At 35.2% G+C, this 27,396-nt stretch overlaps 1 protein-coding gene across 2 annotated transcripts in view; it reads left to right on the plus strand.

Moving 5' to 3' along the window:
• The window catches only part of PGR (progesterone receptor), a 67,994-nt gene extending 41,816 nt beyond the window's left edge, over nucleotides 1–26,178 (plus strand). The window contains exons 4-8 of one of the 2 annotated variants that reach the window (XM_044752698.2): nucleotides 1,840–2,145; nucleotides 12,744–12,888; nucleotides 15,029–15,159; nucleotides 22,753–22,910; nucleotides 25,641–26,178. In XM_044752698.2, the coding sequence (XP_044608633.2) occupies nucleotides 1,840–2,145; nucleotides 12,744–12,888; nucleotides 15,029–15,159; nucleotides 22,753–22,910; nucleotides 25,641–25,796 (896 nt within the window). In that variant the 3' untranslated portion in view covers nucleotides 25,797–26,178. Of the gene's footprint in view, nucleotides 1–1,839; nucleotides 2,146–12,743; nucleotides 12,889–15,028; nucleotides 15,160–22,752; nucleotides 22,911–25,640 lie in introns of those variants that run through there. The other variant, XR_011495712.1, reaches the window with a different exon arrangement.
• Nucleotides 26,179–27,396: the final 1,218 nt, after the last annotated feature.

The following is a 27,396-nucleotide window of genomic DNA, read 5'->3' on the forward strand; positions in this document are numbered from 1 at the left end:
TCCTGTCCCCATGCAGCAGCAGCAACAGCTCTTCACTGCCCATGGGTCCTGTCCCCATGCCTGCAGCTCTTCACTGCCCATAGGTCCTGTCCTCATGCTATTCTGTACTATTCTCTAAACAAAAGAGCACCACTGCCAGACCTTGAGAGTCCAAGAAATCTTTCTTTCGACTCCTCAGCTCACCGACCCTGCATCACTATCAGTTCTCCTTTTTTATTCTTCTAATAAGGTTTTTAAATGTATAGTGGCTTTATTTTTTTATTTTCTTTCTCTGCCATCTCCCATTTTATCTTATTCCGTCTTTTGATTTATTTGATCTTTTATTTGACGTTGTGTTTCTCTTCCTGGATTTCTTGAAACTTAGATGCCACTTTATCTTTGAAATACAGTGAAATGATTGCTTAATAAGTCCATTTCATACAGTAATTCTTCCTCCAACTTGTATTCATGATTTTTGCTTTTACATTCCCTTTTTATCATTCCTAAAAATATTTTTGCTTAAATTCCATAAATATGCCTACTAGTTACTATGCATTCAAGTCTGTATAATTCCATCTTGGGCTGTTATTGACTTAGTAATTGTTAAATGGTTCCCCTTGGCTTCCTTCCTGGTTTGATTATCCCCTTACAATTTGAGCTAAAAGACTTTGAGCTGGAAATCTCAGTGATTTGGTTTGGTATAGAAGAGAAGGAAAAAGCAATTGGAGACATAAATGTAGCTATGGTAGAAACGTGTCAACAGCTGAAGTTTGCAGACATATGTGAACCCCAAACATTCTGCTATGAAATATGCTACCCCTTCTGCCCTAGATTGTGTCTTCCTGAAGGGAAATTCCACTTGGATTTTTTTCCCATTCTTCAGAGAGTAGAAGTAATACAGCAGGAGCCAGATTAGGGTTGGAGCCCTTGTAGAAAACAGCTTTTTTGTTGCTGTGCAATTATTGATTTATTCAACAGAATTATTGAGTATTACTATATGTAAAGTGCTACGCTATTATCAAGGAGCTTATGTTTTAGTTGAGGACAGAGATAATAAACCAGATAATTACATAACATAAAATATTGTACCCTGATAGAACATGATAAATACTAAGAAGAAAAATAAAACAGAAGCAGAATAGAAGGTGTTATGGGTTAGTTTATATTTATCTCTGTTCACTCAGATATGATCAGTAAGTCCAAAAGTAATTCCCACTTTTCCTGGATTGCCCCTCAACGTAAAAATCCTAGAAATTGTCTAGAAATACAAATGTGGCCTGACCAGCACAGGATATAGACTCTCTCCTCCCTTACTTTAGAAAAGAGGTTCTTAATTTTGGGTCCTTAGATCTCGTAATAGTCCATGTATTAATTTCAGGAAATTTGAAGGAATCTATGAGCCCACTGAAATTGTGTACAAGATTTTGTGGGGTTTGTGTATGTGTATACATATCTTTTAACAGAGTCTTAGAAGAATAAAACTCAAGAGAAGGCTGTGTTTTAATTAATGTAGTTAGTAGCATTAGCTTTTGGGAAGCAGTCCTGTCAGAATTTTGACCAGTGCTGAGCTTAGTCTCCGCTAAAAGCCATTTGCCTTTTCATACGTGTTTCTGTAAAGCTCCATAACCCCACATTGGATGCTAGTGTAATTACCCACACCCCACCAACCCACTGAATGCTGGTGTAATTAATTCTTTAATCCATGTCTCAGACCTAACATTTTTACTTACTCAATTTCATTTTCTTAGATTGTGCTAAAACCTATAATTCTGTGATTCTAAGACTTAAGAAAAATAATATGCCTCTGGAAGATTTAGTTGATATGTATTTACATGAACTTCTTTTCTTTCTTCTCTGTAGGTCGAAAGTTTAAAAAGTTCAATAAAGTGCGAGTTATGAGAGCACTAGATGCTGTCACTCTCCCACAGCCGGTGGGCATTCCAAATGAAAGCCAACCCCTATGCCAGAGAATCTCTTTTTCACCAAATCAGGATATACAGTTGATGCCCCCACTGATCAACCTGCTAATGAGCATTGAACCAGACATGATCTATGCAGGACATGACAACACCAAACCTGATACCTCCAGTTCTTTGTTGACATGTCTTAATCAACTAGCCGAGAGACAACTTCTTTCAGTAGTCAAGTGGTCTAAATCACTGCCAGGTAATAATAATTTGTATATAATAGCATGTAACAAAAATTTTACTGTTTGTTGTGCTAGTAGATTGTTAAATAAAATCAAACAGTCTGTGCAGTAAATTAACTATAGTTAATACAGCATGTTATAACAGCACGTTATAGTATATGTTTCAGTAGTTCAAAATATTTATCTAGGATCCTATATTATCTGCTGCTTTTCTAGGAACCTACTGTTTGCTAGGGAGATACAAAAGACGTAGTTAGCACATTGAGTGTTGTTGATGAATCAAGAATTACATGCATGAAACAGTTAAGGAACAGCATAAGTTTATTTGTTCAACCATAGATGTCTAGTAGTTCAGAGAAAGACAAATTGACCATCTTAAACATATCTAGTTCATTCTAAACCCTAATTTGACCAAACTCAATTGGTTGAAATAAAACTGAATGTATCTATTTATATAACAAATCAAAATAGTATTGAGTACAGCAGAGTATCTAAAGTCAATTAAGAAACAATATTCCTAAACATAAATAAATAATTTTGGCAGAGAAATGAACTTCCAGTCGCTGTTTTCTCTAATTTATACCCCGACAAAGGGGGTAACAATGAGAATATGAATCATATCATCATGAAAGGATTTCAGTCAATTTATAAACTATTTCTGTTTCTATTTGTATTTACATTTATATAAATAACGTTCCATAGGAGCCAAGAGGTTGAAAGAAACAAGGATGCAGTTAACACTTGGCTCAATGTTAGACTATAGAGCCAGGAGAATATATTAGTAGCAATTGCTTGTGGAGGTGTTAATCCCATAGTTAGAAATAGAAACATTTTAAAATTATATTCTCTTCACACAAATAATATCCCTATACTCCTTTAGACCAAATCATTTTTCCAATACCTGATAAAGAGTTAAATATATTATGTCATTTTAGTCTCCAAGTAAATTCAGTAGCCTTTTGAAAAAATAATTCCTTCCCAATTTGCCTTAATGTATTTCTCAGTTATTATTCTCCCTGAAAGGATTGAAATACAATAGATGAATTGTTATTGAAAATTCAAAGTAACATGAAATAGAAAGAAAAATTGATTCTCGTTTGTTGAATCTTTTAAAAAATGCATATTGAGAAAAGTTCATAAAATTAATTATTCTAATGGATGTAGACTAATTTTATAGAAAAATCAAAATGCCCAGGTTTTTATTAGCTTTATTCTTGCTGAAAGGCCTTGGACAGGTAATAATTTTTTCCATTAGAAAAGTTCTGAATGTTTAAAACTTACTGTAAAGTGGTTATCAAATGTGATAGATTTTTGTGACAATAGTATTGATGAACTTTTTCTATTTAAAAATATGAGTGTTTAAATGTGTGTTTAACTTTTCTCTGTTTTTCTGTTATTTGGAAGAAGTGATTTCTCTGATTTTTTTTATATAGTCCATATTTCTTTTGTTTGCATTTTAGAGGTTCTTTACTGTTTAAAAAGATTCTACTATCAGCTAGCCAAAGTTAGACAATGACCAGTTATATTTTAAAAGATAATTTATTCACTTTGGATAAAAAGTTAAGTGAGCTTTTTAAGTTGAAACACTTGTATTTGTCAAGATTTTTGACCCACGCACACCATCAAAAACAGTGAGAGGAAATTTTTACATTGAATTTGGTGGTAAATTTTTAATGTTGCAAAATGTAATTTATGTAAGTGAACAAGAATGATGGCATCACCAGTATTACACGCACTATTTCCATTAACTGTACAATAAGGGGAGCATTGAGATTATGAAAGTATTGTTTGGCCTGTGGTCTTTTAAAGCATATTTGCATAGTCTTCATTCTGAGATTAACTTGAATAAATGAATGAATGATGAAAATGGTCCATGAATCAGAGTGATTATATTGACCTCTGCAAAAGGACTCAGAGGGACATATGTATGATACAGTAATCTAGTATCATTAGCTAATCAAACCTTTCAGTTGACTTTAAACCAGAGAGTGGTTTTTATTCACTGATTCACTTAATAAATGTTTATTGCATACCTGCTGTGCGCAAGACCTAACAATTAAACAGTGGTGTTAGAAAGAGAAGCCAGAACGGTGGGCTCATGGTGTGAATGCATTTGGGTGCAGCACATCCTAGCATCTGGTCATCAGTTTTGCACATACGAGAAATTTATTTTATCTATTCACTCACATGTTTGTGGTCTGTGAAAGATGGACTTTTGTTAAATGAGGCTTACTTATTACAGTGCAAAAAACAAAGATACTGCTAGGAAAATGTGTTGGCAGATCAAGTGATCCTTTCACGATAGGAAAGTATATTTAGGAAGTTAGATTAAGATTAGATGCAGAATGATAGTCATAACAAAGGTGACAGCATGCATGAGGGCCCCAAGGCATGTATTTGCAGGTGCCCAAGGAGATTCCTGTTGCCTGGTCAGAGCTTCCTCATTTCTTCTTTGTCTATGCTTTTCTGTTATCTTGGACCTATTACAATAATTACAGCTTATCTGACATCTCTCCCATGATATTTCAGAGCTGTCTTTGTGTCTATTTAATGGAGACTTGCAAGATGCTTTAGCCTCCTGACAACACATTTAAATACAAATGACCTCTCAGGATACACTGCATCTGACATATTGCATCTATATATGAATGCTTTTACATTGACTTTTAGCTGTAACTTCAATGAGTAATATTTTCGTCTTTGGAACTTGAAGCAACACAATATTTGCAAAATTTTAAAAATGAACAGGACATATTCCCTCGTTAAGGAACATTCAATCTGATGTAATAGATAAGATACCCAAACAACTATAGTGGTATGTGAAAATGATGTAAGATGCAGATATAAAGAAAATGGGGACAGAAGAACATTTTTGGCTTCAGGAACTAGAAAAGGCTTCATTCAAAGTCTCAGTTAAACTGCACCTTGAAGGAGAAATGAGACTTTGATAAGTCCTGATAAGAAGAGGAAGCATTTCAGATAGGAGGAGCATGGCTGATGGTGTAAAATAAGGAAAACATGAAGTATGTTTGGTGAATGATGGATTAGACCAGCCTAAGAATGGTTCTCAATCTTTTCAAAATGTCAGAGTCCTTTAGTAAGATAAAAAATCTTATCATACCTTCCCCTCACAGCATAGTAAGATCAAGGAGGGTCTTGAAAGTCAGGGTAGGCTTTGGAAATAAGTAATAATAAGAATGAGTATTAAGTACTGATTCCCAATTTAATTTAATCTTTAAATATTTTCGTCTAGTATATCAATACATTATAGCAGAAATAATGTGACAGAGAAGTTTGGGAGAAATATTTCCTTTTTATAAATTTTGTCTTGATTCTGCTATTTATTTGGTGAAATCTCTATTTAGTCAATGGTTTAACATTTTTAAACATGCATTTTTTAATACATACCTTACTTCTTGGTCTCAGCTAGACAGAGTGATGGGGAGTATTTTAGGCTGGTTACTTTTAAAACTGCAGATGAGAAGGAAGCTCTGAGGAGTGGAATTTCCTTCCCCTTTGATGAGAGACATTTGCATTTGTGAAGGAAGTCTCCATCTGTGGGGGTTGTCTCCCTCTCTGCACCAGGAGGAAGGCGGGATGGCCTTATCTCTGGAAACTCTTAATGGGGAAGGCAAGGACTTAAGTTGTTTACTGTCTGACAACCCCATGTAACTGAACCCCCTCCCCCCCAACATCCTCCTTTGTCTTTAGCTGAAGACAATATTTAAGAGGTGGCTTCTGCCATTTACTTAATCCGGGTTGATTCTTATCTAAAAGTTATAGGACCACCCAATAACCAGACCCTACCGGCACTGATATCATTTTAACAACTTTTTTACATATTCTTTCCTTTGTCTTGTAAAGAGATAACTCACATACCTATGCCTTAAATTTAGCCTTACTCTCCACCCATGCCAGCAGCAGCAGTGGCAGCAGCAGCTCCTCCTGCCCGTGGGTCCTGTCCCCACGCAGCAGCTCTGACTGCCCATGGGTCCTGTCCCCATGCTATTCCACACTATTCTCTAAATAAAAGAACACTACTGCCAGATCTTGAGAGTCCAAGAAATCTTTCTTTCGACTCCTCGGCTCACCGACCCGGCATCAAGACTACTTACAGTCATTAGCATCAGAAGACCGGACAGTCCTTTGCTTGTTTTCTGCCTGTGAAGCATGGCAAAATATCTTTTGAGTCAGTGACAGCCATTGCATATGTGACAAAAGATTTTTTTCTTTCTTCCCAAATCAAATGAATAAATCAAATTACTTCCCCCCAAAAAAGTGATGGGAAAGAAATGAGCCTACCAGGAGTAAAGTCAGGTTTGATAATACTTTTATGAAGACTTTCAAAAATGACTTTCCTAATATTCTACTCTACTGAAATTACTATTGCCAATGTCAACAAAATTTTTTACTTATCAAATCAAATGAATACTTTCATCCCTTAACATGTTTCACATGCCTCCGGGGCCATTGACAAAGTAACTATTTCTCACTGGAACTCTTCCTTTGGCATTCATCATTTCCCTTCCAGCTAGATATTTTTCTCTCAATTTATACATTTTCTCTTTCCTTTGTGGATTTGTTCTTTCACTTACACCATAAATTTGGCGTTCCCTGTGTTCTGTCTTGTACTCCAGTAGTTTCTCATGCTACAGTCTGGATGAGCTCATTCATACATAGCCTTGTGTTCAACTACCACTATATTCTGATGACTCCTAAACACATAGTATCAACCCAGACCCTCTACCGAACTATTGGACCCAATATTTCAACTGTTTATTACACATTTCCACCTGGATGAACTCCCAAGTCAACATGACCTTCTACTCCATAAACCTAAAACCTTTTCCTGTATCTTGAATGGCACCTCGGACGGAATCTTGGATATCATCCTTAGCTCACTTTTTTTCCTTCACTTCCTGTCCAATTAGTTGTCAGATCCTGTCAACTCTACTAATTAAATATGTGATGCATTATACGCGCTGCTTTCACTGCTACTGCCCTTAGTTTAGGTCGTCATTTGTTCCTAGATTTCTGTTGTAGTCCCCTGACTGATCCTGTTACCACAGTTTCACACTGGCACCAAACAATCTTCTATTCTGCCCCTAGAATCATCTTTCTAAAACAATTATAATCAGTTCTGTTGTTCCTTTTCTTTTTCAAACTTCTCAGCCTTAATATCCAAGGCCCTTCTGTGGTCTGGCTCCTGAATTCGCAGCATTCTTTCTCACTGTTCCTCTTCAGGTAACTCTAAGGTTCAGTTCCCAAAATGCTCTTTGCTCAATTTCCTGCCTTCTTTAGCCCATGTTGTTTTTCCTACCTGGAGGCCCTTGTCTTCTCCCACGTCTTCCCCTGGCTTGTCTCTAACTAGCCTTTAGGATTCTAATTACCTGTGACTTCCCCAGGAAGATTTTCCCAAGTCTTCCCAGACTGGGTCAAAAACCCCTTTGCTCTGCCACATCACCCTTGTGTCAAGGCACTGTCACCCTGAGTTATAATTATGTTCTACTTTTCTGTCTGTCTCGCCAGACAAAAGGGTTGAAGGCAGAAACAGGGTCTTTCTAGATTTTATGTCTAATTGCAAGCATAATGCTTCATCCTAAAGAAGTGCTTAAAGAATATTTACAGAAATTTAAATTATGGAATTGATATGAAAAGAACTATGCTGCCTTAAATCATTAACCATCACATCCTTATTGATAATGTCATCAAACATGTGTTGGTGATTACATTTATTGTGCTGAAGCTTTTTTGTGCTCCTCAAAGCTCATATTTTGTGTCGGAACATGCTGGGGTATTTAATGCTGTGCACCTGTTGTAGATTAACTATTTCAATATATGACAGTTTTTACAGAAGCACAGCCTGTATATTTTACCAGAACTCTACAAGAAAGATAGGAGAACCTAGAAGGTCATACAGGCCATGTCTTTACTGTACTCTTTAATTGTTTTTCAGCATTAATGATTGTACAGCTTGTAACATGGCTTTTGTCAGAAATAATCAGGTCATATCAGTTAAAAGGCAAGGCTCTTTTTCTTTACTACCTGTTAAACACAATTAGAGATCATCCATCACTTCCCTATGTGAAGGTTTTCATTTTGATCATCATCTCAAATGTACTGAGTTTACCTGATCATTATCATCAATGGGAATTTGATCTCAGTGTTCCCGTCTTTGTTTCAGTATAAAGTAATGTATGATATTACAGTTAATGGGGAAAAAAATTGCACTTCTGTACCAAGCATGTTCAAGTCAATTTAACATTGTACATTTATCACAGATTAGCCCTCTAAATGGTGGAGTAAATAAAGCTAGTTTCTGAGGTGTATTTGTTTGTTAAATGGAAAGAATATACTTTCTGCTATAACTCTTGGTACTTTCATAAGTTTTAAGTTATTTCAGCAAGATTTGCCTTTTATAATATAATAAGAATGTTTCTTTATTTCTAGTCCTTAATAACCCCAGAATGCAAAAGCAAAAACAAACAAACAAAAAACAAAGGGTAGGCTAGTGTAAACATAAAAATGTACATATAAGCAGAATCTGTTTTTCAAAAAAGAACAAATAAGGGGCCAGCCCAACGGCCGAGTGGTAAAAATTCCACGTGCTCCCCTTCAGAGGCCTGGGTTTGCCAGTTCAGATCCAGGTACGTACCTACTCCACCATCAGCCATGCTGTGGAGGCATCCCACATACAAAGTGGAGGAAGATTGGCACAGATGTTAGCTCAGGGCTAATCTTCCTCATCAAAAAAAATATAAAAGAACAAATGAGTTAACTGCTGTATACTTTTGTAAAATGTTAAAACTACTCAGAGATTATCATAAAACAAAGGCCTAGAGTGAAAGAAATATAGCATAGTAAGTCAAATATTTAAGTATTATGAAATACTTTCTTTTGTTTTTTAGATCTTATTTTTTCCTTTTTCTCCCCAAAGCCCCCTGGTACATAGTTCTATATTCTTCGCTGTGGGTCCTTCTAGTTGTGGCCTGTGGGACGCTGCCTCAGCGTGGTTTGATGAGCAGTGCCATGTCCACGCCCAGGATTCAAACCAACGAAACACTGGGCTGCCTGCAGCGGAGTGCGTGAACCTAACCACTCGACCACAGGGCCAGCCCCGAAATAGTTTCTTTAGAAAGTTATAAAATTGATTAAGAAAGATACAGAGAAAAATAAGTATATTACCGGAGATGATATTGAATAGTCTGTTAATGTTTTAATACATCTGCTTGACTGAACCTAACTTTCTATGATTCTGCCATTTTTCTCATATATAATATGAAATATATAATTTGTTATATATATCTAATAACATATAAAATCTATATTCTGGACAAGTATATATTTCACAGATATATATTTGTTGATATGTAACAAATATATATATGAAATACAGATTCTGGAAAATGCATATTCCAGATAGAATGCTTCATCACATTTTGAATTTTACTGCTATTGATAACATTGACACTTTAGTGGTATCATGTAGGTTCCATAATATATAAATAATATATAAAAATAAATATATAGAGACATATAAAATGCCTTCTGGATCTCACTGTGTTTTAATATCAGAGATTTCCCATCAGACTAATCGGTGGCTTTCATACAGCCATTGCCCCCTCAGCAATTCTGTTTTGGGCTCCATTGGTAATAATAACAGTAAACATCTGCATAGTGCTCTATAATGTGCATAATTATCCCATTTGAGTGTCATTACAACTCTGTGAACTAGTTATCATTATCATTGTGATTTTACTTATGAAGAAATTTGGATTCAGTGATATTAAATGACTTGTGCACAGTGGCATTCAGTGAGTGGTAGAGCCAGCCCTGGAGGTTGGGCCTTCTCTCCAGAACTCCTTCTAATTTGAGATAGACCAGCAATAGACAGATCCATATATGCCTGCCTTTAGGGAGTCTTGCCTTGCAAAGATTAGGAAAATTCGTTTATCTCTTATCGAATGATTCTAAACTTTATAAAAGAATTCATTACCCATTTTTGTAAAGCCTGTAAAATATTCCATTTACAAGCAGCATTTCTGTACTAGGTCTATTGTATTGACTGCTTCATTTTTTTTTAAAAAAAAAGAGGTAATATATAGACATGGACCTCAAGATGCATATATGTCATATGAAAATAAAGAAAGAATTTAGAAAATCGCATGACAAATTTTTCTTAGCTGGTTATTTAGGGAGTATTTCTGCACCTGAATAAATCAGGATGCAAGCAATAAAAACCAACTCTGTTAATTTTAAAAAACAAAAACAAAAGACATCTGGCTATCAAAAACAAAACAAAAAGGAAGGAGTAATTTCCTGGAAGGACACCAAGGATTCACTGAATAGAAGCTAGAAGACAAGTCTGGAAAATATGCAGAAACCAAGGCATCTCTGGAGGGCCAGGAAACAAGCATCACAAATGCCCCCACTGTATCCTGCTGTCGCTGGGCACCACCACCATCAAGAATAAAGCCTAAGCATACCTTTGTCTCTGCCTTACTATTTTTTGATTCAAAGTCCAGGTACTATGTGTTCCGCAGGCCAAACCTGGATCACAAGCCCAGGGAATCAAAGCCTTAGCCAGCTTCCTTGGTGAGAAGGTAGGGTACTTGCTCTCACCACACTACAACCAATGGGAAATTATGTCTGCGTAGAGAAAAAAAGGGAGGAAGAGAGGGAAGGAGGAAGGGGAGAAGGTTAAACACTAAAGAGTGAACACTCCCCACCCAAAAACAAGGCTGATGTCTGCTATAGCATCCCTAACTATGAATATGTACTAGAGATGTTTTTGGTCCCTGTAAGGCTAAAAGTTTCTGAGAAGAGAATATCAGTCTTCCTATTATTCACATGAAGCTGGGACTGTCTGGAGTGTATGGAGAGAAGATAACCTACCTTTCTGCTACCTACTTGAGATGATTAACAGAATCAGGAAATAAATTTCTTTCACCCTTAAGATCTAAGGAATTAAGTTTTGCTTTGGTTTTCCTTTTGAAATAGGTCATTTGCGAGTGGATTTCAATGAGTTTTTAGGAGGAATAGATGTTATTAAAATAGCGTTATGAAAAGTGGTTGGTGTTCCCACCAAAACACTTGTTTGTCTCTATGCCTTTAATAAATGATATCATCCACTTTCGTTGTTTCAGCTACACTCAGATACAAATAATTGTGAAATTTGTATTTCTAGCTCAGATATCTCTCCATACTTCTAATTCATATGTCCAATTACTATCTAGATATTCCGGAGGTCCTTCAAATATGTCCAAAACTTACTTTTTTCTCTGTAGCTTATTTCTCCTTCTTTATTTTTATCGCAGTAATACTGTTGTCATCACCCACCATTCAAGTAAAAATACTGAAAGACCTATTTGACGACTTCTTCCTCCTACCTACATACAGTCAGTTGCCAGATTTCTTTGATTTTACTCTTTAAATATTTCTTTAATACACTCTGTCCTCTCTACTCCTACCTTTGATTTATTTCAGGCTGTTATCATCTTTCATCTGGCCTTTGGCAATAGCTCCCAACTTCTCTTCCTAACTCCAGGCTTATTCCAGTGAATCCATCCTCCACATGGCTCCCAAGGATCCATACATAACATAATAAGGCAGTGTCACCGCCACTGCTCCTTAATAGACATACAAGACCGTCCATGATCTGACCCCAGCCTACATCTCCAAACTCACCTCTTTGCCTCTTCCTCCCTCTTTTAAGTTAATCAGTGTTGAGCTGGTAGTCTTCCCCCAAGCAGGCAAAAAGAGAATTGGAAAGACCATTTAAGTCAAGATACATTTGTGTTTCCCTGCCATCCTCCTTCTGCCACCAACACCAGAGAAAGGCCTAAAAGAAGGAGGTTGTGAAGATGTGAAAGACCAGAGTATTCACACACAAACACACAGACTCCAAACCTCTTCAGCCACATAGGAGTCTAAAATGAGACTGGATTAGGTTTCAAAAAACAAAAGTGACCAGAAGACTATGGCAGCTACCCAAGACATTATCAAGGGATGTTAAAGAAAAATTAGATATAGCACAATTGAAAGCAGTGGTTTTACAAAATAAAATCAGTTTACACTTAAATGCCAAAGAATTGAGATTCCTCAACAAACTGATTATATTCTGCTTGGGCATTATCTCTTTCTCTTTTAAGGTATATTTTTCCTGATCTCCCAATTGCCTGATGTACTCCCTCTTAACTTTCTGTAACATTGGACTTATGTGCTTCTCTCTCCTGTTGAGTTGCAAACCTCTTTTAAGGGCAAGAGTTGTGTCTTATTCATCTTCCTAACTCCAGCATTTTAACGCAGTGCCTGGCACACGAATGGCTCTCAATAAATGAGTGTTGAAAGAATGAGTGGTAGACATTTGATCAATTAGTGAATTTCCAGAAATGCTAAACCACAGTGACTAATTTTAATAACTTCCAAAGCTGCTGCTCTTTTTAATTTTGCAGGCCCTATTTTTTATTAATATTGCCTGATTTGTAGTATAAATATATTGAGATCAAAAACATTATATTATCCTACTGACAGGTACTTTCAAATTTCTATTTATTTTCAACATTTCTGACACAGTGATTTTTGTGATCATTTTATTTTTAAATTTGTTTTGCAGGTTTTCGAAAGTTACATATTGATGACCAGATAACTCTTATCCAGTATTCTTGGATGAGCTTAATGGTATTTGGACTAGGATGGAGATCCTATAAACATGTCAGTGGACAGATGCTGTATTTTGCACCTGATCTAGTACTAAATGAGTAAGTAGTAACTTGACTTTTGTTGTTATTATTATCAAAAATATATATGTAGTGGGGCTGGCCCAGTGCTGTAGTGGTTGGGTTCACACACTCTGCTTCGGCAGCACAGGTTTCGCCAGTTTGCATCCTGTGCATGGACCTACACAGTGCTCATCAAGCCATGCTGTGATGGCATCCTTATAGAAGAACTAGAGGGACTTCAGCTAGGTTATACAAATGTGCTGGGGCTTTGGGGAGACAAAAGAAAAGAGGAAGATTGGCAACAGATGTTAGCTCAGGGCCAATCTTCCTAAAAAAAAAAAGGAGAGAATGAACCATTAAAAAAAAAATGTATAGGTAGGATAATCTTGAAACTTACATTTAAATAGATGTTTGTACATTTTGTGTCCTAAATAATAGAATTTTCTTGAAAGGTTTCTCAGAATTACCTAAAGGATATAATTTGATATGACAATATTAATAAAATTGTATCATTTTTATACGTAATTTGATATTTGGAGCTTTTTCCTTTTGTTTCAATATACAGTAGTTGTCTCAAGTGCAATTTTTGGTTTTAGTGGGTTTTTGGGGTTTTTTTTTTTTGTCTTTTTGGTGAGGGAGATTGGCCCTGAGCTAACATCTGTGCCAATCTCCCCCTACTTTATATGTGGGATGCCATCACAGCATGACTTGATGAGCAATGTGTAGGTCTGCGCCCAGGATCCGAACCTGCAAACCCTGGGCTGCTGAAGTGGAGCACATGAACTTAACCACTATGCCACCAGGCTGGCCCCTCAAATCCAATTTTTTTAAGCTTCAAAAATGTACCAAAAAATATACTTAAAGACAAAATTAAATGTTTAGTTGATCAAATTAAAATTTCATACCTTGGTACTAGTGAGGATAATGAAGTAAATGAGAAATCTTTAAATGAAGATAATGAAGGCAATGAGAAATATTTAAATGAGGATAATGAAGTAAATGAGAAATATTTAACTGAAGATAGTGAGAAATATTTTTGCTTGAAAGTATTGACTTACCTTCAGAAAGTAAAAATATTATCTCTCTTCTTAGAAGAAAAATCAGACTGGCAATTTATTTAGAAAGTTGAAAGATAAATATGTCCATTTGCTTGATTATATTTAAATTACTATAATTAATGTTCTATATATAACTTTAAACTGAATAAGAATCTTTTCGTGGAAATATTTATACTTTTCTAACAGTGAGTGCTGACTTAGAATTATATAACATAGTAATTTACACTTATGTAAGTCTTTACAGATTACAGATAACTTTTGTATATTTTTATTCCATTTTATCCTGCAGTCTCTTGAAATTGATAAGGAATCAGTATCCTTCATTTTACAGCTCAGGAAATGGAGGCACAGAAGAATTGCTTAGCCTGCTAAAGAATCTAAGTGACAGTCAGGATCAATCTTAGCTCTCCTGAGTCAAAATCTCATTCTCTTTTCACTATTCCTGTTAGCTTCATTTGACTAATGAGGATATTACAAAACAGTACCTGGTTGAGAAAATACCTGAAATAAATTTCCTCAACCTTCAGAATTTGTATTTGACTTTGTCAATTATTTAATGATTGCTAATGTTCTCTTTTCTACATCACCATACATTTCCCCAGAATATTTCACACTGTAACATTTTACACTGAATACTCTAAACTGAATACGTGGAACTATTCTACACTATTCAGTTTCTGTGTCCTGAATCCACTCTCCCATTGGATTCCACACAAAATTTTTAATTTTTTTTCACAGAAAATCTTATCAGTATATAAAGTATTTCCTGAGTGTCCCCTCAGCTCTACATTCTCAACTCCTACAACTTTGCTCTCCTTTCTTGGTTTAGGTTTTTAAAATGTGATGATAATAGTGAGAAACAACTTTAATCTTGCTCAATGTGTATTTAATGTGATTTTCTAACTTTAAAATTTCTTGACCTCCAAAACTCGATATTGTCAATGAATTTAGATGTTTAAAATTCCAAATATTGAGTCTGTTTTATAAAAAGTCATTTTCAATAATAAATAAGGTCATTACTAAATCCCATATTCTCTGATAAATTACATAAACTGGCTAAGACACTGTATGTGGTTTTCTTTCCTGTTGCTTTTCCTTTTGTGTGTTGTGTGTGGTGCAAGACAGCGGATGAAGGAATCATCATTATATTCATTATGCCTTACCATGTGGCAGATCCCACAGGAGTTTGTGAAGCTTCAAGTTAGCCAAGAAGAGTTCCTCTGTATGAAAGTATTGTTACTTCTTAATACAAGTGAGTGAGTACAAGTAACTTAATACAAGATATTTACTTTCTTAATTTTTAATTCATTATGAAAGTCTCAAACAACAATATGATCATATGATTAAACATGAGGTATGAGTCTTAGATTGTAACTGCAAAAGAGAAACACCCAATATACAGTCATAGACTATAATACAATCACTTCATATTTCTCAGGTTTTACCCATCACATAATACTAAAATAGCCTATCAATTCAGCCAATTCTATTTTTTTTTAGATAAAACATGATTAAGTGACTTTTTCATATTCACTCAATTAGGTATTATAAACTAATTAATGCATAAACACAAACTATGCTTCCCTGCACCTCTACTCCACATAGGATTTATTATATAAAATACACAATTTTGGTTGAAGCTATTCTCTTTATGCCAGGATAGGCTGCTGTAACAAATAATGACAAAGATCAGTAGCATCATACCAGAGCAGTTTATTTATCACTCAGAGTCACAGTCTAGTGGGTCAGCAAGAAGAGCCAGGCTCCTTCCAGGAAGGGGCTCCACCCTTTCATAGCAGCTTGGAGTCCTCCACTGGATCTGACTAGAAGGTAAGTACTGAGTTTGGAGACGAGACCTGGAAGATCTGGAGGTTTGGAGGTGAGACCTGGAAATGTCATATGTCACTTCCACCCACATTCCATGGCCCACCTTGACTGCAAGAGAGGCTGAGAAGTGCACCCTAGCTGTATACCCAAAAGAAAAATGAAATGGTATATTATCAAACATAGCATTGGTCGCCAGAAGGACTGGCGGATATCCATTTCATTCTTTCTTATATACAAAGAACACATACACCTCTGCCTCAGTAGGATCCCCAAGGGTCTGGGTGGGAAAATTGTTTAAATTTAAATTTTTTTAAAAAAATTATGCTTTTGCCTTTTACTCTTTTCTGCCCCTTTTCCATGCACAGGTAGGCTCAGCCTTTGAATGTCTGAATTGATCCTTCCTTCACTCATAGTGATTTGAAAGGGAACAACAGGGAGCTAATACCTTAGGTAGAAGGTGAGCTAAGGGTCTTTCTCAGCAGCGTTTTTGCAGGAACCTCTTTCTAATGGCACAAATCTCAAATGGTGATGGTGGGGAAGAGGTAACATGTCAGGAGGAAACAACAGAAGAGCTAAAACCTTTCAATGGAAGTTTTCCTCCTGAAATCTGTGTAAAGACAGGGAGCAGCACTGGATCTGAGGATACATAGGCCTATCGCCCTACTCTTGGGAACCGTATTTGGAGCAGAGACCTTCAAGCCTAATTTGAGGAAAGAGCACAAAGGAGACTATGGGTATTGATATGGGACTGGCCAAGAGAGTCCCCTGGAATGAAATAGTATTAGAGCAGTTAACTCCTATCCTTCATTTCTTGACAGTAATGAATCCTATAGCAGGTATGTCATGGAGACTCCTAGATCTCCCAAATCAGCGGATATTATTAACATCATTCTGTATTTATGGATTGGCTACATGATGGTGGGGGACCAGACAACCCCAAAATCTCAGTAGCTTAAGAAAAAAAATTTTAAGTATTTATTCTTCCACTGTATGTCTGATGCAGATCCACAGGGAGGCTCTGGTCACGGTTATCACTCAGGTACCCAGGCAAGTGGAGGCTGTATCTTAACACGTGCTGCCACAATCACGAGAGCAGGGGTAAGGGAAGAAAGTGCAGACATACGACTTCCACTCACATACCACGGAAAGCAAGATTCTTGGCAACTTCAAAAAAAGGGGAAAACAGACATACTTAGTGAATAGTACTTATGATTTCTACAGATTCTAATCAAAATTCTAAAGGGATTTTTGAGGAGAGACTTGGCAAAGCTGTTGAAAATTCATCTTTACATCTTGGAAAGTAAATAGATAAGTATTACAAAAATTTGGGGGCTGGAGAGAATTAGAAAGCTACCATAATTAATACAGTGCAAAAGAAGAATAGATACACTGGATTGTTAGTTTAGTCAGACTAGTATATATTAGAACTTAATATACTGTAGCAGAAATATCAAAGTCAATGAGTATGGGACAAATATTGTTGACAAAAATAGCTTTATATTTGGGGAAAACTCACCTGAGACATTTAGCTCAAATTATATCCTAAAATAAATAACAGGTAATTGAATAAAATGTGAACACTTAAATCATTAAAAGCAAACTAAAAGGAATATAAATGATTTTGAAATTTCAAATAAGGAATACCTTTTTGGTTTTTTTTTGAGGAAGATTAGCCCTGAGCTAACATCTGCCTCCAATCCCCCTCTTTTTGCTGAGGAAGACTGGCCCTGAGTTAACATCCGTGCCCATCTTCCTCTGCTTTATATATGGGACGCCTACCACAGTATGGCTTTTGCCAAGCTGCGCCGTGTCCGCACCCAGGATCTGAACCAGCAAACCCCGGGCCACTGAAGTGGAATGTGCAAAATTAACCACTGCATCACCAGGCCAGACCCAGGAATACCTTTTTAAAATTAAATTTCAATAGGAAAGTTGGCAAAGAAAAAGTTTAGTGATTTGATACAAAGAATTTAAACCTCCCATCTGCCATTAAAAATTAAAATACATGTCTCTAGGAAAATATGGCAGGTTGGACACATACTTTTACCATTGTTCCCTCTAAAACTACACCAAAATATTAATAAAGGGATTTTTTTTTCTTTTTCTCCCCAACCCCCAGAACATAGTTGTATATTTTAGTTGTGGGTCCTTCTAGTTGTGGCATGTGGGACACCACCTCAACATGGCCTGACGAGTGATGCCATGTCCGCACCCAGGATCCAAACCGGCAAAACCCTGGGCCACCAAAGTGGAGCGCATGAACTTAACCACTCGGCCACAGGGCCGGCCCCAGTAAAGGGATTTTTTAAGAAATAAAATAAAAGGAAAAAAGAATGAGAGAGGAATCAATAGAAATAAAATTCTGCAAGCCAGCAAGCAGAACTAATTAAGCATACCTGAGAAGCTTGGATTCTAAGAAGTAAGGAAAGCCAAGAAGCAACTTGATGTGCATCGCTGAACTTCTAGCACATTCTGCAGTTGGTGACAAGATGGTTTTTTGAAATGAGAGTGAAAGTAGCGTTAAAAACACAAAGTTGTATTGAAAGTCTGTTTCCAAATATCACCCAGCCATGCAGTTGTTCCTTTCCAACTCAGGCAGAGAGTAGATTTATACCCCAAGGAGAATATAACAGAGGGTAGCTAGATTGGTGAGCTGCAGGCACTGCTGAGGGTGTGAGGTTCTGTAGTGAAAACAGATTAAGATTATATACCAGCTGTTGAGCCACCATCCTCCAGCACTCTTCCCCCAGCTGTCCCCTAGAACCTTGTCATCCAGGTTTCTATCTTGCATGTAGGAGAATGAAAGAGTCTTCTCTGCAGAATCTGTTTAGCCAGAAAGAAAAACAACTAAATATGCTAATAGCAGGAACTTCTCTTTGAAGTAGCTCAGCCAGATTGCCCTTCACTAAAGCTCACAGTCAATAAGCATTACTTAGCAGATAGAACTGTCAATTGGCCTTTTAGTTTTCCACTCTTGAATATAAATAAACAACCAAGGTATCTGAGGGAGGCCTTTGACATCAAAGACAATGACAAAACAGAAAGAAAGAAAAAAAAGAACTTGGAGGAAACAGAGACCATGTAGGGAGATGAAAACTTAAAAAAAATTAAAAAGCAGGGGGCCAGACCTGTGGCCGAGTCTTCTATAAGTTCATGCACTCCGCTTCAGTGGCTCAGGGTTCGAAGGTTCAGATCCTGGGCATGTCCCTACACACCACTCATCAAGCCATGCTGAGGAGCCATCCCACAAAGAAGAACTAGAAGGACTTACAACTAGAATGTACAGCTATGTGTTGAGGCTTTGGAGAGAAAAAAAAAAGAGGAAGATTGGCAACAGATGTTAGCTCAGGGCCAATCTTCCTCACAAAAAATAAAATAAAATAAAATGCACCCACCCCCAGAGTTTAAAAGAAAATAAAAAATTATATGAAAAGAAAGATAAGAGAGCATGTTGTACCCTTGAAACAAGAACTGGATACTATGAGAAAGGAAGAACGCATAAAAAGGAACGAGCTTTTAGAAATTAAATATATACATATGAAGGCAGAATTTAAAACTCAGTAGAGGTATTGGAAGGCAAAGTTGGAAAACCTCTCAAAAGTAGAGCGAAAAACAAAAAATATAGAAAATATGAGTCCAGAAGGAGGTGCAACACCCAAATAGTTGGAGGTCTATAAAGAGAAAACAACAAAATACATAAGAGAAGAAATCATCAAAGAAATAATCATTTCAGTAAATGGTGTTTGGAAAACTTCATTCAAAACAATGTCAGACCGTTACCTTACAGTATATACAAAAATTAACTTCAAAATAGATCAAAGACCTAAATCTAAGAGCTAAAACTATAAAACTCCTAGGGGAAAATATAGAGGAAAAGATTCATGACCTTGGATTTGGCAATGATTTCTTGGATATGACGCCAAAACACAGGCGACAAAAGAAAAAACAGATAAATGGACTTCATCAAAATTTAAAACTTCTCTGCCTCAAAGGACATGATCAACAGAATGAAAAGGTGATCCACTGAATAGGAGAAAATATTTGAAAGTCACCTATCTGATAAAGAAAAAGTATTAATATCGAGAATATATAAAGAAATCCTACAATTCAACAGTTTAAAAAAACCAATTTAAATACGGGCACAGGCCTTGGTAGACACTTCTCCAAAGAAAGTATACAAATAGCCATTAAGCACATGAAAATATGCTCAGCATCACTAATCACTAGGGAAATGCAAATCAAAACCACAGTGAGATCACACTTCACACCCATTAGGATGGTATTTAATCTTAGTAAAACAAAAAGTTGTACTAGAAAGGAAAAGAAATAATATATGCTACATGACTTGATTGTGGTAGCATTTTACATAGCTAAAATAGTAACTTTGATTATTGAATATCCATTTAACCAATGTTGTGAAAATTATATTAGGAAGATGAGGAATAGGAGATTGTATGTATATGTATGCTTATAGTGTGGTGGTGATGGTAGATGGAAATAGAGCTATCGCCCGATTTTCCATGCTGGAAATTCAAAAGTTAAAAATGAAAAATCAAGAATCAGCACCTTTATAAGGGTGTTATTTAAAAGTATGAAATGAAAAACCAAAAGAAATCACTAAAAGAGTTGAGAGTGGTTTGCCTCTGGAGCATGGAAAAAGTTGGGTTGCCAGGGCACTACTCTTTGCCCTAATAAGGCAGCAAAACTGCGATAAAATATTTAAAAGTTAAACTTTAAACAACAAAGTTGTTTAGGAAATGTCCCAAAATCCTAGATTGTAGGATCTCAGGTGACGTAATTTTCTAAAATTTTTCCAATGAATATATTTGAAAATTAGCTAAATCAAAAAGATTCTTATTTTTTGAAAAAAGTATTTTTATCTAAAATAGCATCTAGCTAACGGCCATTGACTCAGCCTCTCCCAACTTGCCACTAAGATATGCCACTAGAAGTCCTAAAAACTCAGAACTTGTGGAATCAACAAGAATCTGAGAGACAATTCTCCAATCATATAATATTGGATGTAATAATCAAAGAAATCATGAATTAAGGTAAGGTGCTTAAAGACAATAGTCAGAAATATTTAGGAAAGCTGGTTCATCAAAGATCTTAAATCTAGGGAAGAGAGTGGGAGAGGAGGAAAAATTTCAGATAAGCTAAGAGCAGGGGATGACAGCCCAATGATTAGATTATCATATCCTACAAACATGTTGTTAATGGTTGATACTTAAAGGATATGAGGCAGGATGAGATTAGGCCTGCTTTTCTCTTAGAGTAAAGAAGAAATTGCTTCAAGTTCTGGTCCTAAACTGTTGGATAGAGCAAACAAAGGCCTTGAGTTACTAGTTTCCAACTCTTCAAAGATCAATGGGAAAATAGTACTTCAATAATCAGAAGAAAAATTAATTTTATATTCCTGTTTAAGAATGATGGAGATGGGAGGATTAGTTGGAAAGCTTAAAAAGAGTTATGGAGGTTTAAATAGATATATGAAGAAACTAGACAGATCATTGATACGCATAGTGTGTACGTACAGATATACATACAAGTTTTCAATTGAGCGAAGATCACTTACTGCCAAAATTACCTTTGAAAGTCCCTTTTATATTCAGGATCTGAGCTCTTGAAAACTCTAAGCCAAAGAATTAACTTTTTCGTTTCTTTTGGTTTGTTATCTCTGGCTTCTTTTTTCAAGGGGAGTGGAAATCAAAATCTTATTGGGGTACAGGGAATAAGTAGGGGTTTTAGAAAAGGATTATTTCTCTGCCTTTGCTGGACACATACAGTTGACTTTGCTAAAATTAAGTAAATTTTTTTCTCTATAGAAACATTACTAAGGGTCAAGGTTATAAATATATACTTGTATAAATCCAAGAAGTTATGTGAGTTCTCTTTCAGCAATTCAGATATAGCTTCAGGAAAAGGCAGATGCTTCACTTTCAGGTTGAAAGTTTGCTTGCAGGACAAGTGCAGTCAAAGAAAATGGAAGCATGGAAATTGGGAGTTCTGCTAATAGCACTGCTGAAGAAGTTAACCAGGGCATCTCAGACAAGTAACAACAGAAAGACCTAAAAGATTTAAGAAAAAAAGCTGTAGGTGAATTGACAATGTATAGGAAATAAGAGAACTAGCGGTAAGAATAAGAAGTTGTGCCTAAGATCTGGAATATATGAATTAAAGATTTCAGAGGTAAATATCTAAATGACTAGTTAGCATCATAATGGGCATAAGAGGCATTCCCATTAAAATCAGCAACAAAATAGAGATATTTGCCATCACCATTATTATTTAATATTGTTCTGGATGTCCTGAACAATGCACTGAATCCTGAAGCAAAAATGAGAGCTACAACTATTGGAAAGGGGAAAAGGAAGATATTATTTGAATATACTATTGTTGTATACCAAGAAAGCAAAAGACAATCAAAAACTGTTAGAATTTTAAATAGAAATAAAAATAAATAAAAATAAAGTATAACCAAGTGACTGGATAAAAAGAAATATTCAAATATCAATAGCCTTCTCTCATATCAGCTGGAAGGAGTTAGAAAATTCAGTGAAGCAATGTTAAAATTACAGCAAAAAACAATAAATTAGCCAGGAATAATCTTAATGAGAAATACTTGAGATTTATATGAAGACAAGACTTTACAGAAAGATCCAAGTATTTGTTAAAAAGAAAGAAAAAGAAGACTCAACATATAGATGCTGTTGTAAACTAAATCATAGCAAGTATTTTTTGAGCACATGCTAACTAAATTAAATGCCCAATCTGCTGATACAGCACTAAAATAAGTTAAGCTGAAATGTTCTTTAACTTACCTACTTGTTCTTATATTCTTGCAGAGAACTAGAAGTTTACATGTCCTAAAACTATTAATAACACTATCTCTTTTGCATTTAAAATGTTTGCATCGAGTTACATATCAAAGGAAATCATTATATAACTCAGAAATTTGTATTATAAACTGCTAATGTCTTTTTAAACATGAGTGCCACTTGTAATTGTCTTCTTACAGTTCCTTTGGAAGGACTAAGAAGTCAAAACCAGTTTGAAGAGATGAGATCAAACTACATTAGAGAGCTCATCAAGGCGATTGGTTTGAGGCAAAAAGGAGTTGTTTCTAGTTCACAGCGTTTCTACCAACTTACAAAATTTCTTGATACCTTGCATGATGTAAGTATTTTGTTTTGTAGAATATCAGTGATTATTTTCTGAATTTCTATAACTTTTTAAATCTTAAATCTGAATTTTACTTCATATAGTTTCTTCAAATTCATATTTGTACTTGTATTTTAAAACAGTATTTGCATCACACTGCTCAGAATTTATATTGTGCTTTTTCATTTTTGATGTAGATCACCCAAATATCCTTTTACTAGTATTTGTATAATTTGAGGGTAATTTAATGGTTGATAGGAATTGTGATACATTTTCCTGAATATATTCTAAAATATTTTTGCTTTAAGTCAAAAAAGATTTTATATATACAGGAAAAGTAAAGGCATGAATGTGGAGAATAAGACTCTCATACTGTTTTGGATGGAATTATAAGTTAATGACAATGCTAATAGATAATCTGGCAGTATATAGCAAAAGTTAAAATTGTCATGCTTTTCAAATTTCTACTTTTTAGGATTTATCTTAAATAAATAATTGGCAAGTATTTAAGATATAAAAGCAAGGATGTTTGCTGCAGCATTGCTTATACAAGAGAAAAAACCCTAGAAATGCCCAACACCGTGACTGGATTAATCAAACAAGACATATGTGGTTAGTCAAGACACATAGAATACAACTTTTATTGCTGCTGTGTTTAGAAACCATTCCAAAAGGACAGTAAAGGCATAAAAAAAAGCTGTCCACTCACCAGGTCAAATTTGAGACCTTACTCCTAAATATAAACAGACAGCCAAAGGTTATTCACCATTTAGGTAAAGCCTATGAAATGAAAGGCAGAAAGCAAAATAAACAGAAAAAAAGTGATTTGAATGAAAAAGCACTAGTACAGAGAACAGAAGAAAGCTTCAAAAAAATTAAGATATTCAGAGAAATAAGGATGAGATTGTGTCCATGACACAAGAATAGAAAATACTTAAAAAGGAACTTTCAGCAAGAAAGTACTTTTGGATAAGTAAATAAAGAAGAGCAGAAGTTAAAAATTTAATAGAAGGGCTGAAATATAAATCTCAGAGAATCCCAGAAAAAAATAACAAAAAAGATAAAGAAATGAAAAATTAGAGGGAAGAGATAGCAAATTTAGAGGATTAATCCAGGGGGTTCCATTCTCCAATTAATAGGAATTTCCAGAAGAACGAATAGAGAAAATCAAGGAGGGAAAATTATGTAATAAATCATAAAATAAAAGTTGCTAGAACTAAAGGATATGGGTTTTCTGACTGGAAGGGCCCAGTATACAGGCACAGCACAACTGAACCAAGGCACGTTATTGTAAAATTTCAGCACACTGGGAATAAAGAGAATATCCTAAAATACACCAGTGAGAAAAGAAACAAGTCACACACAAATTGTCAGAATTGAGAATAATGTTGGACTTCTCGGCAGCAATGCTGGAACCCAGAAAACAATGGTGCAGTGCCTTCAGAATTTTGAAGGAATGGAAAATCTTCAAAGAATTTTATACCCAGCCAAACCATCAAACAAATACAATGGCATTGTAAAAATATTTCCAGACATGTAAGGTCTCATAGAGCTTACCTCAGATACAACCTTTCTCAAGGACACCTACAAGATTTCTTACAACAAAACACTGGAGTAAGCAAAAGAAGTAGAACATCCAACCCAGGAGAGATGCAGAGAGATGGCCAGCACATTAACTGGGCTGAGCAATCATTAGTCTAGATGAGAACAGTAATGCAGAGGCTTCCAGGATACCAGGACTGGGAAAAGATGGAACTATATGAACATATTAAGGTGAATTTTTACAATTCTGTCAGAGAATTTGACTATGACTTTGTGATAAACACTGAGGAAACAAAGCAAAGAGGAAGACGAAGTGATTGGCTCCACCAAAATAAAAATAAATCATATCAGAGAGGAAATAGAATCCAGCAGGAAACAATAAAAAACATAATATAAATCCTGGATATTGATTTAGCCAAAAATTGAGACAGAACAATATAGAGAATGGGGAGAAGAGAAAGTATATATAGTCGGGGAGGAAGGTGTATATTATAAGAGAGCTAAGTCCTCATTTTCCATAATAGGAAATTAATCAATAATGTAAAATTTGGAGAACAAAATTTATTATAAATACAGAGATGAATATTAAAAGACAGGCTAAAGAAGTTGAAAGTGGTTGTATCTGGGGAGCTGGAATAAGGATAGAAAGACTTACATCAGGAAACCACTGGGTTTCGTTGTTATTGCTATTAAGTCTTGCAGAACTATTTGACTTTTTAGATTATGTCCATGAATTACTTTGACAAAAATTAAAATTATATTAAAATGAATTATATTGAGTTGTTTGTATTGAAATAGGAAGAGTCAAAGTATTGTTATGTGAAAAAGCCAGATTAACAAATAGACTTTTATGCATTTTTAGAAATATATATGCATATGTGCATATTGTGTATATACCTGGGTCTGTCTATCTAAATGTATAAAAGAAAAAAAAACTTGAAAGAAATACACCAAAATGTTCACAGTGGTTATCCTATTGGACTGTGAATCGTTTCTTTAAATCTTTCTGGACCATCAAAATGTTTCATTGTGAGTATGTAATATTTTATATATTATTCTAGAGAGTGGGAGTTATTTTCATTTTAGTAAGAAGAAAACATCTTGACAAGTATTTATATTGTTAGAAAAGTAAGTTGCCATGTTTGAATAGTATATCAATTTATTCTTTTTCTCACATTTCTTATCCATTTGTTAAACCAACAGCTTGTCAAACAGCTTCATCTGTATTGCTTAAATACGTTTATCCAGTCTCGGGCACTGAGTGTTGAATTTCCAGAAATGATGACTGAAGTTATTGCTGCACAATTACCAAAAATCTTGGCAGGGATGGTGAAACCTCTTCTCTTTCATAAAAAGTGAATGACATTTTTATCTTTAAAAAATTAAATTCTGTGGTATGTCTGTTTTTGTTTTGGTCAGGATTATGAGGTCTCGAGTTTTTACAATGTTCTTCTCAAAGCCTTACATTTATAACATATCATACTGTGTACATTTCAGAGAAAATTATGAGGTTTTGTTTTCCTTTATAAGCATAATTAGAATTTTTTAAGTGTTTTTGTGTACCCATATTTTCTTTAAGAGTTTACAAGATTGAAAAAGTACTAAAATTGATTGTTAAAGTAAACTCAATCGTATCCATATTATTTCATACCATTTAGGTGAAGAGTTTTAACTTTTGCATCTAACAAATCAACTTTAGAGGAAAAAATCTTAACATATAAAAATAAAAAGCTATTATATATGTTCCTTGTAGGTAGCTCCCTTTGTCTCCTTGATTATATTTACAAAAATGAACCTTTAAATAGGATGCAAAATTTTGTCTATGTGTGTATATATGTTTTTGTGAGGAGGAAATTCAGTACCCTCATCAGATTTTCCAAAGAGTTTTTAATGCAAAAAAATACAGAGAAAAGAGTCAAAAATCCCTCAAACACATTGATACTTCTCAAACTAGGAAAAACAGCTCATATGTTAAGACTGTTTCCCAGATTGGAAATACAAATCTCTAAGGAAGTTATTAAGTAGAGCCATATCATTATGACAACAGTATTGTGGGTTTTGTAGTTTTTTACTAAGCTTTTTTGGGAATTGTCCTCTAATAAGGTACTGTGAATGGAATAGGAAGTCAGGAGAGTCTGCGGCCTGACCACTCCTTACCATCTGGGGCCCGTGGAAAGGCTCTTAACCTTGCTGATGCTCAATTTCCTCACCTTTAACCCCGGTGTAATAATATCTTTCCTGAGAAATGTTTCTTTTAGTCAGAGCTTCTTATTCACTTCTTCTCAAATCAGAGAATGAAGGAAGGAAGGTGAGAAGGGAGGGAGTGAGAGAAGGGGAGGGAGGGAAGGAGAGGGAGGGAAAGGGAGGGGGTAGAAAAAAGGAGAGAAATATTATTCTCTTTCTTCACTCAGGGAGGCATAATGGATGAATCACAGGTTGAAAATTTTTGAGTGCCTTAGATTCAATTTTAAGAGCTATTTCAAGAAATACTAGATACTGGCTTAAAATAATACAACCAATTATAATAACTAGAAAACACATAATTCACATTGTTTTATGAACTGAAAATATTCCTTTCGAAGACAGACAAGAGTTCTTTTCTGATGTGAGTCACTGGAGATCCACTTTTTAAAAAAAGATGTATATAAACAGGAAGAACCAAGTTCATACACTGGTAAAATTTAATCAAAACCAATCATTGTTTTCTTTTCTAGATGAAGTAATTTATACCAATTTTAAACATACATAGATAGATACACACACACACATATATATAATATTTAACAACTCAGAAAAACTAGTAGACCCAATTCTTTTTCAAAATTCCTTTAAAATTGGACTTTATCTTACAAATAAAATATATCACTTTATGCAAATTAACGGTTGTTACTAAGAAAATCAAAGTAACTTTGAAAACAGTATAGAAAACATTTACTGAAGTCTCTGATTTCTTAATGCA

Source organism: Equus asinus, chromosome 20 (assembly GCF_041296235.1).
Source record: "Equus asinus isolate D_3611 breed Donkey chromosome 20, EquAss-T2T_v2, whole genome shotgun sequence".
Classification (NCBI taxonomy): Eukaryota; Metazoa; Chordata; class Mammalia; order Perissodactyla; family Equidae; genus Equus; species Equus asinus.